This window comes from Dendronephthya gigantea, unplaced genomic scaffold (assembly GCF_004324835.1).
Source record: "Dendronephthya gigantea isolate DGI-Jeju-01 unplaced genomic scaffold, DenGig_1.0 000022F, whole genome shotgun sequence".
NCBI classification, from domain to species: domain Eukaryota; kingdom Metazoa; phylum Cnidaria; class Anthozoa; order Malacalcyonacea; family Nephtheidae; genus Dendronephthya; species Dendronephthya gigantea.
In genome coordinates, this window is record NW_021163032.1 from 1,605,566 (window position 1) to 1,620,136 (window position 14,571).

General features: G+C 37.0%; 1 protein-coding gene across 1 annotated transcript; it reads left to right on the forward strand.

Annotated features, from left to right (window-relative positions):
• The first annotated feature begins 545 nt into the window (after positions 1 to 545).
• LOC114522337 lies at positions 546 to 11,663 on the forward strand. The gene is made up of 8 exons (XM_028543005.1): positions 546 to 885; positions 8,488 to 8,640; positions 8,969 to 9,025; positions 9,196 to 9,268; positions 9,934 to 9,983; positions 10,062 to 10,134; positions 10,394 to 10,443; positions 10,684 to 11,663. Exons 1-8 carry the CDS (start codon positions 732 to 734, stop codon positions 10,773 to 10,775), a joined length of 702 nt encoding a protein of 233 aa, XP_028398806.1. The 5' UTR covers positions 546 to 731; the 3' UTR covers positions 10,776 to 11,663.
• The last annotated feature ends 2,908 nt before the right edge of the window (positions 11,664 to 14,571 follow it).

Here is a 14,571-nt window from a genome sequence, read left to right on the forward strand (position 1 = left end):
TAGAAAATTCTTAAAGTAATTGCTACAATAGGCAGACAATTGAACACATTTATGCAATCCAGAAAAACTAAACGAAAACGAATTCACACGGTTGTCTCAATTAAATGTTCCGCAAACTAATCTATCCATCTCGCCAATACGCGATAAGAAAAATTGCTCATTTATCGTAGGATCGATGACTAAAAGCTGGTCTTATGTTCCAATCATTCACAGGGGAACACATTTTAGAATCTGTTGTATATCTGATCAAATTCGTGTATATCTGGTTTCATGTTCCTAAATGCACAGCCTATTGTATGCTGTTGAAATACGTTTCATGACGTTTGTAATTATTTCTATAGTATGCATTCAGATTTATATGAAAAGCTTTAGGCTCCGAGCCCCCCTCCCCTTCCGTTTTGACTAATTTTTAATCGGAATTCGTGTTTATAGTTGAAATAAGAATTACAAATAAACTTTCTGCGTTGTAATTGTAACATTTTCGAGACGCTAAACTGTTGTACATCTTGAAATACGAAGGCCCCTTTGACATCTGCCATGACCCCATCAACCGTCGCACTTAATTAATTATTTCGAAAGCTTGAAACGCATTAGTCAGTCAAGCACATTATAAGCAGTGTTTATGCTGGAGAGTGCCTGACATGTCAGGCACTTGACATTCGGCGAATAGCAGACCGCGGTCGAACGAAGTGGGAGCTTTGGATTAAGGCTCAGCCCTGACGAAAGAAATCATGAATAGGGCAACAGTTATTCTATTTCATGGAGTACTTTTGGTATTCATTCACGTACTAGTGCTGGCGATTGCCTCTCAGCAAGTCGACGAAGGAAACTACATCGTGCCACGAACTACGTTGCAGTTATCATCAAACAGAAATAGGTCTGCCGGTAAGAATACAGTTACTTTTACCCTTACAAAACGCTTCCAAGTTACTCTTGATTCGTCTCAGTCATAGGTTTGCCTTTTGAAAACGTACAGCTCAATATTAAAGCGACATTGCCTAAACCTTATGGGGCCACATTAGCCCACATTAGATTGGATTAACTGTCGATTCTCTATGGTTGTATGACTTGTATCAGGAAATATCCCAGGGGAAATGTTCGCCACATGCATTACCGGTTGTTTCATTTATCTCACATCCAATGTCATTTATTTTGGCCGTACGTAGCTCTTCCACGAGTGCCTCGAACACATATCGTATGTATGCACTAAATGTCGAGACACAAAATACAATATATAATAAATCGTTGCAACGTTTTGCTGTGGTGCAAGTAAGGTTTCTAGCAGAACATTTAGGACATTCCCTTTGCGATTGGGACTAATTTGCCACTTATTTCAAAGTATTAAAGTGTCAGTGTTGTGTTTCAGCCTTGTATTATGGGGTTGTACAGAACCGCTCGTGTTGCCTTGTTGACATTATTCATCATGAGTAGCCGTTTGGCGTGTTGGTGTTAATTGTTTTGGCCTTTATCGGCCAGAAATTTTCATTTATACCGCTTGGAATGCACTCCGGACTCCAGTACGCGTTTTCACCCTAACTGTATTTCGCGATCGCAACTTCGTAAAGTCGCAGGATTACAGCGTTTTTTTATGAGAGACAGAGAGCGGCTTTTTCAATCTGTGAAGGCGCGATGACGAGTTCAGAAGATCACGGCTCGCAACTCTACATTCGCTTTGTTCATATATATATATTTGGAGTAAGGTTATTGTCACACTTTGACACATTCAATCGTGTTATACAACCTTTTTACCGATAATTTTTAGGTTATGTATATCCATTTAGTCCCTCTAAAGACTAATATAGCTTCACGATACAATTTAATGGGCGAGTGTATAGATTCGCTGTCAATAATGTGCATTTAAATTGAACGAATTCGCCACACACTGTTCCCGTTAATTTGCAAAACATTTTGCACAGGGGCGCTAAAACCAACGACCTTGAGATACGAACGCAAAGTTTGCGACTTTCTGGATGGGAGAGAGCAGCCCTTGTGTGCTTGAAGTTATATTTCGTGTGAAAAATTCGCAAACGGGCGACATGTGTGTTTTTTTGGGAATGCGAGCATCAGCTGTCGAGTGATATTTACATAATAATATTCACCTCAAAGGACCCGACCCTGCGGTGTCTTTTGTGCTCACGATAAAAGGACTTTTATGTATGTAAATAAAGCCATTATCAGTTGCTTTGGGAAACTTACGGCAGAACAACAACGTTAAATTGTTCGAACTGGGTTTCGAACAAAGCCTGTGTAAATAGCAATCGACTTTATACCCCATTTCCATAAAGATACCTTATCAGGTTGAGAATGTTGGGCGGAATTCATGATCGCATAAGCGGCACTGTGGCGCACGATAGGCCACTTAGGCTCTAAATATTTGTGTATATAAAACAGCAAGTGTTCTCTTGAAGTTTTTTTAAACATGGAAAAATCTCGCAATTGATCTTTCTCGAATGCGCAAGATTCCGCGAAAATATGTTTCAATTTCGAAATCGTTCTTGTTTTGAGAACATTATCCAATAATCACTCTGGAAATTAGGAAATTAAGAACTTTTAAGTGAATATTTTAGTGTGTTTTTTTCTTAAATGTGACCCAATCAAACAGGAAAAGCACTCCGGGTTTTCCCTCAAGGGTTTCAAGGATATCTGCTTGAAATATTCCGTCACATATTTGACAAAGATACGTTATTTGTCCTACGAGTTTCTTCAAATTTCATTGAAATTTTACAGTAGTGTTTAAACACAGGGCTCTTAAACGCCTTTAATTCTAAAAAAGTTTTAAAGTTCTAAAAATTTTCGCCCAGAAGTCACAGGTTATATAACTACAATGAGCACTAGCGCATGCGCAAAATGGTAGGACGTATATGTGTTGGATATTTTAGACGTGATACGCAGTGATTACTTATTAAATAAGAGGAGCTTAGGACGACGAGGCTCATTCGCATCATTTTACACGTATTTTTTTAGGTCTACGTTTTTTTTATCATTGCTCAAATTTCATATAATATTTCATCTCATAGATCCAATATTGTTGATTCCTATATATGGATCTTTCGGCCTTTATTGATCAAAGAATATCACGCAATACGTTGCAAATTTAACCCTCCGGGTGTATTGTATTGCAATGTCTTGTACAAAATCGTGTGAAAAATGCATTAGCAACATTTCAAGCCTGGTCTTAACAACAAAACACTTCAGTAAAATATGAAATTTGTAGTCGTTGGTGCAGAGCTACAGCGCTTTCCCTCTCGTTTAAATTCTCACACCTGTCAATAGCTGAAAGTAACACGTATCATGTCAAGCACAAGACGTGGTTTCGATAACAAATAAGTTTATTAAATAAGTGTTCAAAACATATTTTCCAAATACCGCCTTCTCGCCAGTCAATCATCGCCCCGTGCGTATATCCCTAATATATACTTGCGAGTATAACTTTGTGTTTTTGGCCCCAGTTAAAAAGAACCGTTTTTACTTTTACGTTTCCGTGTCATATACCGCAAGTCTTAAATGCAACACGATCTGCTTGCTAAATAGCTTAGTTTTAACATACCGTGGCACACGACACTGTTTTCACGATTTTTTCTTTTTTATGTCGCGTCGCGTTTACTAAACCTCCCCATTAGTGTTACAGACAAATAAGTTGAATATTACTGGGACAAATTGCAAATTTAAATGGAGTGTTCCCCGTACATCACATGGGCAAAAAACGTCCCAGCGGGCGATAGTCTAGTGTGACTAGGAGACAGAAATGAAGGCAATAGATTAGAAACGTGCAACTTCAATTAAGATTTTCTTTTTGTGATTAAATGTTACTTCTATAGTAGCTAAAATCTCGAAATTATCCAACCATTTACCCCCCTATAAGCATAGACAAAGGACAATATTAATGAATGCCAACGTTGCTGTCTTCATCCAACGTCCCCGTTCAGATCTATACGAATGACCATGTAACTATATGTATCCTAAGGTTAAGCCGTGTAATGAATGCAGGGTGCTCTCTGGTTTGCAACCGTCTGCAAGTTGCAACAACTTATAGTGCTATGTGCTATAGTCAATATCACGATTGATTTGTTGGGGTTCCAGACAGTGGGGGTCACGCGAGAGGCCTGAAGATTCAAATCAAGCGTTTGCAACATCTGTGTGCACTAAAACTCCGCAAACTCTCATTCTTTTCGCCAAACGCGAATAGTTGTTGCAAACGTATCGGCTCTTTAAACCAGGCGGTCGAAACTACTTATTATGAAAAAGCTAACAGCGACAAGCGCAATTTATCGGAATGAAGCTATAGCTCATGCAAGACCGATGTTCCAGGTTAAGGCACGAATGTCAACTGTCGCCGTTGTAATGAAGTAATATGATAATTTTCACATAAATGTTTCGCACGTGAAAGCCATTAATGCGTTTATTTCTAATGTTTGCATTTCCATAATCGTCTGGCGAAAATGGACCCCCAGCTACGCCTAAACATTGCTATATTTGATTGTCTTTAAACCATTAACCACACATGCAAAAGAGAATTCTAAATATGTATTGTTGGCCGAAATAATTGCTCATTTTTGGGTCGTAGCCATTAGGATTATTTAATGACAAAAATGTTCTGCTGCTTGAAACCATTTTAACTCGTATCTCCACTAATCGTTCATTTCTCATTCGTTGCCTTTGTGTTTACAATTATATCATTCTTGTCTTTGTCATTTAGAACTTTTATTTTGTCAGTAATATAACCGCTTATATTTCAACTGCACAAGTGAATAGGCTTTTTTTTCTCGCGTATATGAAGGGTATGATCGAATTACCATTAATTCATTAACAGTCTTTTTGCTTAGTTTTAAAGTTGAACTCTTTCACTAGCTTGAAATATCAATAGCTCTATAGTGTTTTGCAACATGAATGTTGCCTACTAAGGAGCGTAAAGTGAAGTGTTTGTACATGTTTTGAATTGTATATAATTGAATTTGTGGTACAGTGTTGTTGTTTTTGTAAATTTTAGGTTATATATAGGCCCGAGTTTACCACAGAAACACAATGAATTGATATAGGACAGTCTGCGAAACCCCTGCATTCATGCACCATCTCACTTCTTAAGTCTCAAGGACCGACCATGCATGCCAAACAAAACGTTTGTTCTTTGAAATATATCTTAACACAAATGATCAAACTTTCGCTATACCGTCCATGCATGCATTTAGCTGAAATTGCATCTCAGTACACGGGTGAAAGATGCATGCCTGCCCAAAATTAATCATCTCCTTATTACGCACGCTATTTATTTGCGTAAAGTTTTAATATTGGCGTATTTCATTAGGGGTCCCCACCTTGCAGTGTTTATTTTAATTGTTGTCATATTTGTTCGAATTGATCTATCGCTTTATCTGTGCACATATGGTCGCAATTAAATCGACCTTCAACCAATATTAATATCCTGTTGAGCTTTATAAGTTTACATAACATGATGTCGAGACCATTTTCAAATTTTTTAGTGCGTGGTGATTATGATGGTGTGCATAAAATAGCTGACACTGTTTGGTCGCATAGACTTTGAACTGTTGCCAATATCTAGTGCACACACACAAAAAGATGTCGGTTTATCTCTGTCCATGAACATGAAAGATTCATTTTTAATAACAGCTATCGCTGTTATAATTTGTTGTTATAATTTGTTTGAAACCAGGAGCTTGTTATAATTAGAGATTGCTCTCGTGTTGTTTTTTTATGTATACGGACATGTACGCACAGAAGTGAAGCCTTAAGGGTTGATTTTTATCTGTTCGGAAAAATGGGGACGATGGCTTTGTTTACTAATCATGGCAGGGATATTTACATTTTGGGTGCTCTAAAAATATGTACAGGCACATTGCCATTCAGGTGATGGAATTATTAGCTAAAAGGTTTTATTGAACAAACGTTACTAGAGCGCGTCAAAGAACATTCGATTGCATACTTCGGTAATTTCATTAAGACATCAAATTGATGTAAATTACACGTTATTATTCTTATATTATATACTTCAGAGGGCGGTTGTTCGAGAGGTGTTTATCTTGTGAATTAATGACTGAACATGCATCTTGTGCACTTTTTAAATATGCACGTACTTCCATTGAAAATTAAACTATTTACATTGGAACATTTCAGCATTTTGAAATTATCCACCGTTTAAGCTAAATGCCTTTGGAACAACCGACCCCAGATATTTATTACATTATTATGTAAGTTTACATTATTAGCTATATAGCTAAGTTTTCTTATACACAGTCTGATAAATTAGTCCGAGAATAGTCTTATTTGTAACTAACTTTAATCATCAAAAACATTTCATATTGTGATTGATAGCAATTTCAATTTGTGATCGGGTTTTTATAGGTTTAGTTCAATTATGACAAATGTCCTGGTAAATCTAAAATTGGCGGGAAAGTCACTTTCATATTTAGAGCTATCGTAAGAGAATTTTGAAGAAATGAGAAAATCAGTTTTAGGAAAGTTATTTTTCATCACTGAAAAAAAGGCATTGATGTCAAGATTTTCAAATGCACTTCGATAAAGTCTTGTACTTCTTGTTTCGAATAATTACTTTGATAATATCTTATTTAGTTCAAATCAGAATCATCTATTGTTAGATAACATGAAAATCCCTTGTATCTGCATGACGTGCATGCATGGTATTACTTGCAGCTGCCTAAAATAGACCAAAAAAACTTCTCGGCGTTTCTAAATATAAGGGCCTTTGTCAGAAGAGTTTATATATTAAATGAAATAGACAGCATTTTGTGTAGTTTAGGTAGTTGTCATTCACCATTACGATAAGAATTCGAAGTTATTTGAGATGCTGTTGCGCTGGCGTCTGCCTCTGGTTGTTTTGAAAAAGCCTTAACGCCTGCATAGCCTATACGCGATCCTGACAAACACGATTGTGTCTTCAAACTTAATAACAATGTTAGATAATACATTTCACTCAATATTTTGATGTTATCAAGATATAGGAGCTTCGAAAATGCACAGCCTCTGCAAAAATGCCCGGTTTCAAACGGCGCCGCTGGGTAAACAAAGTCGCCGAGTGCGCGCGCCATTAGTTCTACACGACATACTGTCTGCCGCTCTCAACCGATTGCACTTACATGGCTTTGGTATTAACCCCTGGTAGTGAGGATAATAGCATAAGTGGAAAGCCGCTGTAAGTCCTGCAAATGTACAACAAAGTTTGGACACTTATTCAGCTTGGAAAGCTAAGATAACATCTAAAACTAAAAGGATAGACGCCTGAAGATGACTAAAGCCGGTCAGGCGGTCACGGTGGCATAAAACTCTTTATAACTCCTATTTAATACTTCGATTGGATTTAACTCTAAAACTCTCCGGATCAGTTATCTCAATGTATACAAACATGCAGTCCATAGCAAAATACAATAGTTTTTACTTCACAGATAAAATTTTAGTGTCATTAGTGATGTTTTCGGGCAGATCACAACCGATGATAAAACATCAAACGAAATATTTCATCCACACAAATCCTTATACGGAGAACGTCTATTAATGTATCGTCGGGGGGCGGAGAAGTTCTTAAAATATGGCTCATTTCGAGAACTTTTGTTTTCTTCAATGGTTTGAACTATCCAGCCATGTTTATCACAGCCTTAGGTGTTCCTATACGAAAGAGCTTTCTTGTTAATCGTCCATTACAAAAGAAAGTAGCATATGGAACTTTTTCCGGAATTTAACCAGTCGGAAATTGTTTTCAAAAATTTGATAAGCTTCGAGAGACAGACAAAAAGCAGAAGGGTTCGTCCTTGTGTAAAGATATCATGTCATTACAAGCTTTTATCTTGTCTTTTTTTATATAAAACGTACATCCGCCATCTTCGCGTGATTGTGAATGAGATTTTATTGTCATGACACTGGCTTTGTCCCTTTGTAATTGCTACAAACGCTGTACACAATCGTTTCCTAGATAAACTTGGAGACATTCATTACTGCGGGAACAATTTTCATTTGCGATGTTTTCTATTTGCCCACAAGTAAAATGCTCCGAATCTGAAAAGAAAACTTGCCTCCAGGGCAAAAAAAAAAAGAAAGAAACAACTCGTGTTTCTTAAGTGCAATTTATTATCACTGTTTGTTTCTGACGCTGACTATTTTTGGTTCCAATAGAATACTCTTTCACTAAAAGCATTCAGTAAACACAAGCAAAAATCACCTCGAGCGCTTTAAATTGCTTCTCACTTAGTTTCTATTAGCCTTTCTCACGATGACGTTTTTGGGGCACTTTCAATTTTCTCAAATAGGTTTAAAAAATTATAACAACATGACTCAAATTGGTTTAAAAAATTATAACAACATGACTCAAATTGGTTTAAAAAATTATAACAACATGAAGAGCAGCATTTTTTTAGAATCATCAGACCGTTTGACGAATAAATCCAGCCTAAAATTAAAGACAGTCGCCGTTTCAAGGTCTTGCGCTCACGGTTTTGAAAAAAGTACCTTTTCTTCTTCTAGATGGCCATAAAAAAATTTGCACGAGCAACCTCGACTGTGAGATGTTCAGGAACAATCATTGCTGCCTGACACTTTCAGGGTATTCAAAATGTCGCAAACGATGTAACAAACCCAGAAGGAGGGTGGGAAAATATCGTTCAGGCAAGAAAGGAAGTAAGTTGATGAAATTAATTTTGTTCGATCCAGGAAGAACTCTCACAAAATATACTATGGTCTATATGGTTTGTTTTATGTTCGACGCTATTTTTTGTCCTCTAATTTATCTGTGCTTTATTCAGATTCAATCGCGTAGATTATAGTAATTAGAGTAATTATTAGTTTATTTTACTATAATTGGTCAATTTATTCTCGCAATCTGTATACTGTTTACTTTAGGCTATTCAGAAATTAGCAAAACAATCTTGCTTTCTGATTAGATCTCTTCCGTTTTACATCAAGATTATGAGATAGTAATCTCACCTGTTTTTCTTTATTTTTTGAGGATCAAAAAATAACAGCAAACACAAGGCGAAGAACACTCTTTTACCGATGACCCTGGGTAAGAAAAGTTTTGGGATCACTATTTTTAGTTTTTATGAAAACGGTCATGGTGTGATGGATGAGGTGTGCCCTCAAGTCTGTGAAATTCCGTATAGTCACATTCCTCCAAGTTATTTTTTTGTAAACTCCTATCTTTAAAGTTTTAAACGATAACATTTCCATCTCAAGGTTGTATAGTCGGTCCCAATAAAGTATACAAAGAAGGTATGAAGGATCGGGCGGGAGATGGCTGCAACGAGTGGTAAGCCTGATTTCCTGTGTTTTCTGCATGAACTTGTGTTATTTCTGATGAGACAATATTTTCGCCAGGATCATTTTGACATGCATTAAATATAAATCTTAAAATGTTACCGGAGAAAGCCGAAAGGTGTGCGATGTCATGCCGAGACTATTAGACTTACTGGTCATCATGGGGAGTAATATTAAACGACTAGCGCACTTGAGAATTTATATTCTTTCGATTGTGTATATCTTGTAAATTTACACCAATTTCGCGAAATCATTGACCTTTCGCATAAAAAATAATTCCGTTAAACGGGGTCATATGAAATAGATCATAGTTTGAACCTTGTTTCCAAATTAGTCTCATTCTGGGTTGATCTATAAGCCTATTTACACTTGAACAAACTTAGATTAAAAAATCGCGAACGGGTCGAGCTCGAGTTTGCGCTGTTTAAAAATAGATAAAAATTCGCGCGGGTGTGAAAAAACGTACATAGATTAATTGCGACATTCCCATTATTTGTTATCACCTGACATCGAATACCCTGTCTGGTAGACTATATCTCTCTACGACAAGAACAATTCACTGTTGCTAAAATGCTAGTATCTATGCGTCTTTTATCATGAAAATTGATTCAACGAAAAGGAGGTTGAATCTAATCTATTTTCTTTCGCTTTTTCTAGCAAATGTGTGAAGGGGGACTGGATTTGTACGAACAGACAATGCCCCCCCGGTAAGACGTTGATGTATGAAATTTATGTTATGAAAAGGGAAATGGATTACAACTAAACTCTGACTCTTCCTCATTTAGGACAATGTCGTTATAGAGACAAGCTTTATGACGATGGATATGTGTTAGTTTTACTTAATGGATGCAAACGATGGTAAGTCATATTCAATTTGAATTTGTTTTCGCTCTGTGATGTAAAGGAGCGGAGAGTCGAAACACACTTACACTTACACTTACACAGCACAGGTAGTGAGACAACATCTCCGAGTGAAAGAGGTCATTAAATGTACACATGTGTTTTTTACAACAAAACTCCGTAGTCTACCTGGAGAGTGACTCCGATCATGAAATATTTTTTACATTAGGAAATGCTCTCATACTTGATTAATTGTTATGGATTATTTATTCCACAGCATATGTGAGTACAGATCTTGGAATTGCTCGAGTATTCCTTGTCAACCAGGTAAAAGCAACTCCATCCTTTGCAAACTTCTGTCCGCCATGTTATGGTATATGTAAATTGTAACTGAATACGGTCTTCAAAGTTCAGGCCACTAGTTCGGAACGAGTCAACTAGAGTAATAAGAGTATACTCTTGAGCGTGCTCGGCTGTTCATAATGAGACAACCGTGTGCATGACCACGAGTGAGGCTGGTTATGAAGGATTGTTTTTAACACTGGCCTCAATTTTAATTTTGTTTAGTCGTCGAACAACAGAATTCCGCGGTATCTATTCCCCATTCCGCTGTTTTAGCTCTGATGTGTTCAGTTATACATTTTATGCTACTTACATGACGTTCGGGGGAGCGAAAATAATTTTGTACAGAATAAATTCAATGTAACAAAGTTGCGCGGACAGCCAGGAGGAACGGCTCGCTCCCAGATCCTCTGAACGCCACGTGGCAGCAAGCTAATCCCAGGCCTCTTCAACACCTCCCCGATCGCCTTTTGAAATCGCAGAAGAGAGAACGCTAACCAGAAGTTCAACTTCAGCAAAGAAAAATCCGTTCCGTATTTTTCCTAAGTGGAAGTTCAAAGAAGTTGGCGCCATCTGACGCCACGCATAGCTGACGTCATCGTGTCACCCACACTTGGCATCAAAAACGTCGCTTGTGTTTGTCAGGACTGCATAGATTGGTCTTTGCAAGTTAACAACAAAGTTAATATTTTTGTGGGCAAAAAATCACAAGTACCGACTCAAGATACACTTATGGTGGTATAATCTCACCTGTGCGGCTCCGTAGCACAATGGCAATTTCAAGATCATCCGACAGCCGACCCTGTTTGAAATATGTGATATTGTGACGTCTTGACCTCCTCTTTTTAATAATGAGAATAGAATATCAACATGACATATCCCAAAAGGACAAGTTGGATTAGCGACGCTTGGACAGCCACGTAATTTCCACCGATCCTCGGGGATCCAGAGTATCAAATGGAGCGAGTATGTAATATGTAAAACAGGACAGAAAGAGATTGATAAATATTATTTTGTAAATAGTTTAATTCTTTTGTAACATACGAACTGTACTAATTGCCCTGCCCGATTTAGGGTGATTTGTAAAATGTAAATTATAGTAAAATACCAAATAAATTAAGGTAGTTCAGTTCAGTCGTCGTTTGTTAAACACGGAGAAATTTCGTTTTAGATAAATATCGCCATATTTGTTTACATTTTTTAGGCAACGCCAATCAGAATGCTTAGATTTTAAAATGGTACATATTGTACTTTTTATTAAAATTTATGCATTCTGATTGGGTTTTAACTGTAAACAAACTTGCTGATTGGTCTAAAGCGAAATTCCCTCTTGGTCGTTTGTTATGGGTCAGTGTCGCTGAAGGGCGCAAAAACATTAGGGACACATGGCCAAAAGGTAATCCATAGAATCACTCTATCAGATCCCCAGTGCAACTTAATTATAAAGAAGGGGCCTAAATATTCTTAGTTTATTATTATCTCCCGCGTTTTCTTTGATCTACCGCAGTTGTTATCCAGCTTAGATTAACTACGCGCCCCGCCGGTGATTAAATCACTTGTTTCCCTCGGTCTCGGTAACTTACTTACAAAACTCATTAATCGTTGACATTTTAAATTTATTTCTAAACGTCTCAGAATGTATATGTTATAAATTAATAACTCATTATATATTTATGCCTTATCTCTTGGCGAAATAAGGGATCGTTTTTAAATTATCTAGCTTAAAACAATTAATAAAACGTTTTTTAACATTTAACGCCCTCTTGCCTCTGGCTATAAATATACTTTCTATTTTTTTACTTTTGTGTAGTCAGCCTAATCGCGAGCCTCACGATTTAGGTTATGTGCACAACGAGCGTCATTTTTAAGCGTTTTCAAAATCACTTTTGTCTATTTTATTGTTCAGACGCCCTTCCACACGATTCAAGGGAAAATGTGCCTAATATGTTTAAATTACCTTCAACGTCTATTGTAAATTGACGGTGTTTGAAACCGTTTTAGCATGAAAACGAATGTGAAAACGCTCGAAAACGTTACCGATATACCTTAGGCTTAGTTCCGCTATGCAGATTTCTTCAAACTGACGTTATAAATTTTCATTTCTTTAAAAATCGATTGTTTTCACAGTCAATGAACACCAAAGTTTAGACTGTTTTGAGTTTCGATGATTTTCAGTGGGCTTCCTCTTATAGCGAGGGTTATCTGAAACATTTTTTACACGTGGCAGTCAAGTAGAATAATTTATAACGGTGAAGGTTAAAGGGGTTTTGCACACGTTTTTGAACGATAACTTACAGGAAGCTTATTCTTTAGGTTAAAAGAAGCTTAGCGTAGCGTTTTAAAGTAAAGTAAATCAATATTTAAAGTCATGACGCACTACTCTAATCCATCCATGAGGTGCCAAGCGTGAAACAAGTAATCAATAAGTATTGCAAAAAGCCGGAAAATTTACTAAATTTAATTATTTCATCGTCCAAGTAAAGTGATGTATGCTGTGGGAAATATTTTTGGGCACCTCAGCATTTCGTAATAAATTGCATTCTCCAGAAGATGACTGTTGTAATGCACGACAGACCTCTATTGTTTCGCTTTTTATTTATCATGACAATGATACAGAAAACAGTTTAATTTTTGCCATACATAATTATATGTTCGAATATAGCGTGATGTCATATCGTTCCATGAAAATTCAAAATAGCGTAAATAACGAAAAATCTTTGGACAATATTCTTTATCTGTGATACATTAATTGCTCACGTTTGCATATATTGACATTCCATGTTAAATTAGCATAATTCTTGGCACAACCGAATTATATCATTACAATTATAAATAGTTGCTGCTATGACCAAACGTTTTCGCCATAGAGACGGTTTTGAAAACGCTATTGTTTTGAACGAAGCAAAATGAATACGTCAAGTTCAAACAGTCCAGTTCCACAGCGTGCAATCCATCTCTCGATATTAGTGGTACTTAATATCCTCCTCTTACTAACTGGAGTGTTAGCAAACACTGCAGTTATCATTTACAACATATTTCTGAACCACGACAAGACTATTAGCAGCTGGCTCTTGGCAAATCTTGGATTGGCCGATCTGTTTGTATGTATAACAATCTATTCGAAAAAGATAGCTCGGTTTTTTCTATATGAAAAGGAACACAACGAACTATTTTGCAAAACGGGTCGTTCCACAGTTCATGTTTCCATCTTCATTTCGCTAACAATGTTACTTCTGGTCACCGTGGATAGATATGTCTTCATTGCGAAGCCCTTGAAGTACGCAACGATTGTCACTTCGCGACGAATCAAGACGGTTCTCTGTTTCATTTGGTTGACAGCGGGTGCTCAATTTCCAATTGTGTATATTTATACTGAGCAAAAAGAAAAACGGGGTAAAAATGCGATCAGATGCCAGTATATAAAACAGCTCGAGTGGTTGAATATCATATTGCTGGCAATTCCCGTCGTTGTCATAGCAATTCTCAACTACAAAATGTTCAAGATTATTCAAGAACATAGACAACGGATGACTTCAGGAACCATGTTACATTCTAAACAAGTTCAGTCCGAACAAGGACAGTCTGAACAACTAGAGCTTGAACATGTACAACGTCGAAACACACTACAAGAGCAAGTACAGCCTGAACAAGAGCAGCCTGAACAAGATCAGCCTGAACAAGATCAGCCTGAACAAGAACAGCCTGAAAGAGAAGAGCCTGAACAAGAAGAGAAACAAGTACAAGCAAAAGTAAAATTGGAAATTGTCAAGCCTAAACAAATTCATTCAAAACAAAGCATATCTCGGCTACGACTTTTCAAAAGAGAATCAAAAATAATAAAGACTTTCGCTATTCTCTTTGTCGGGTTGACGTGTTGTGTCGTTCCATATCTCATCATAAGAACATTGAATTTAATCAAAAACACCAATTCAGTGGGAATCGGGCGTCGTATTGTTCTGGAATTGATTGGCATAAACGCAATTGCCAATGCTTTCGTCTACGCCTTGAGACATGGAAAGTACAGAAAAGCTTACAGAAAATTATTTCGCTTCTACTTTATGCGCAAGACTAACTGATAAACTAATCATGAAACTATGTATACTGTAGCTGTAT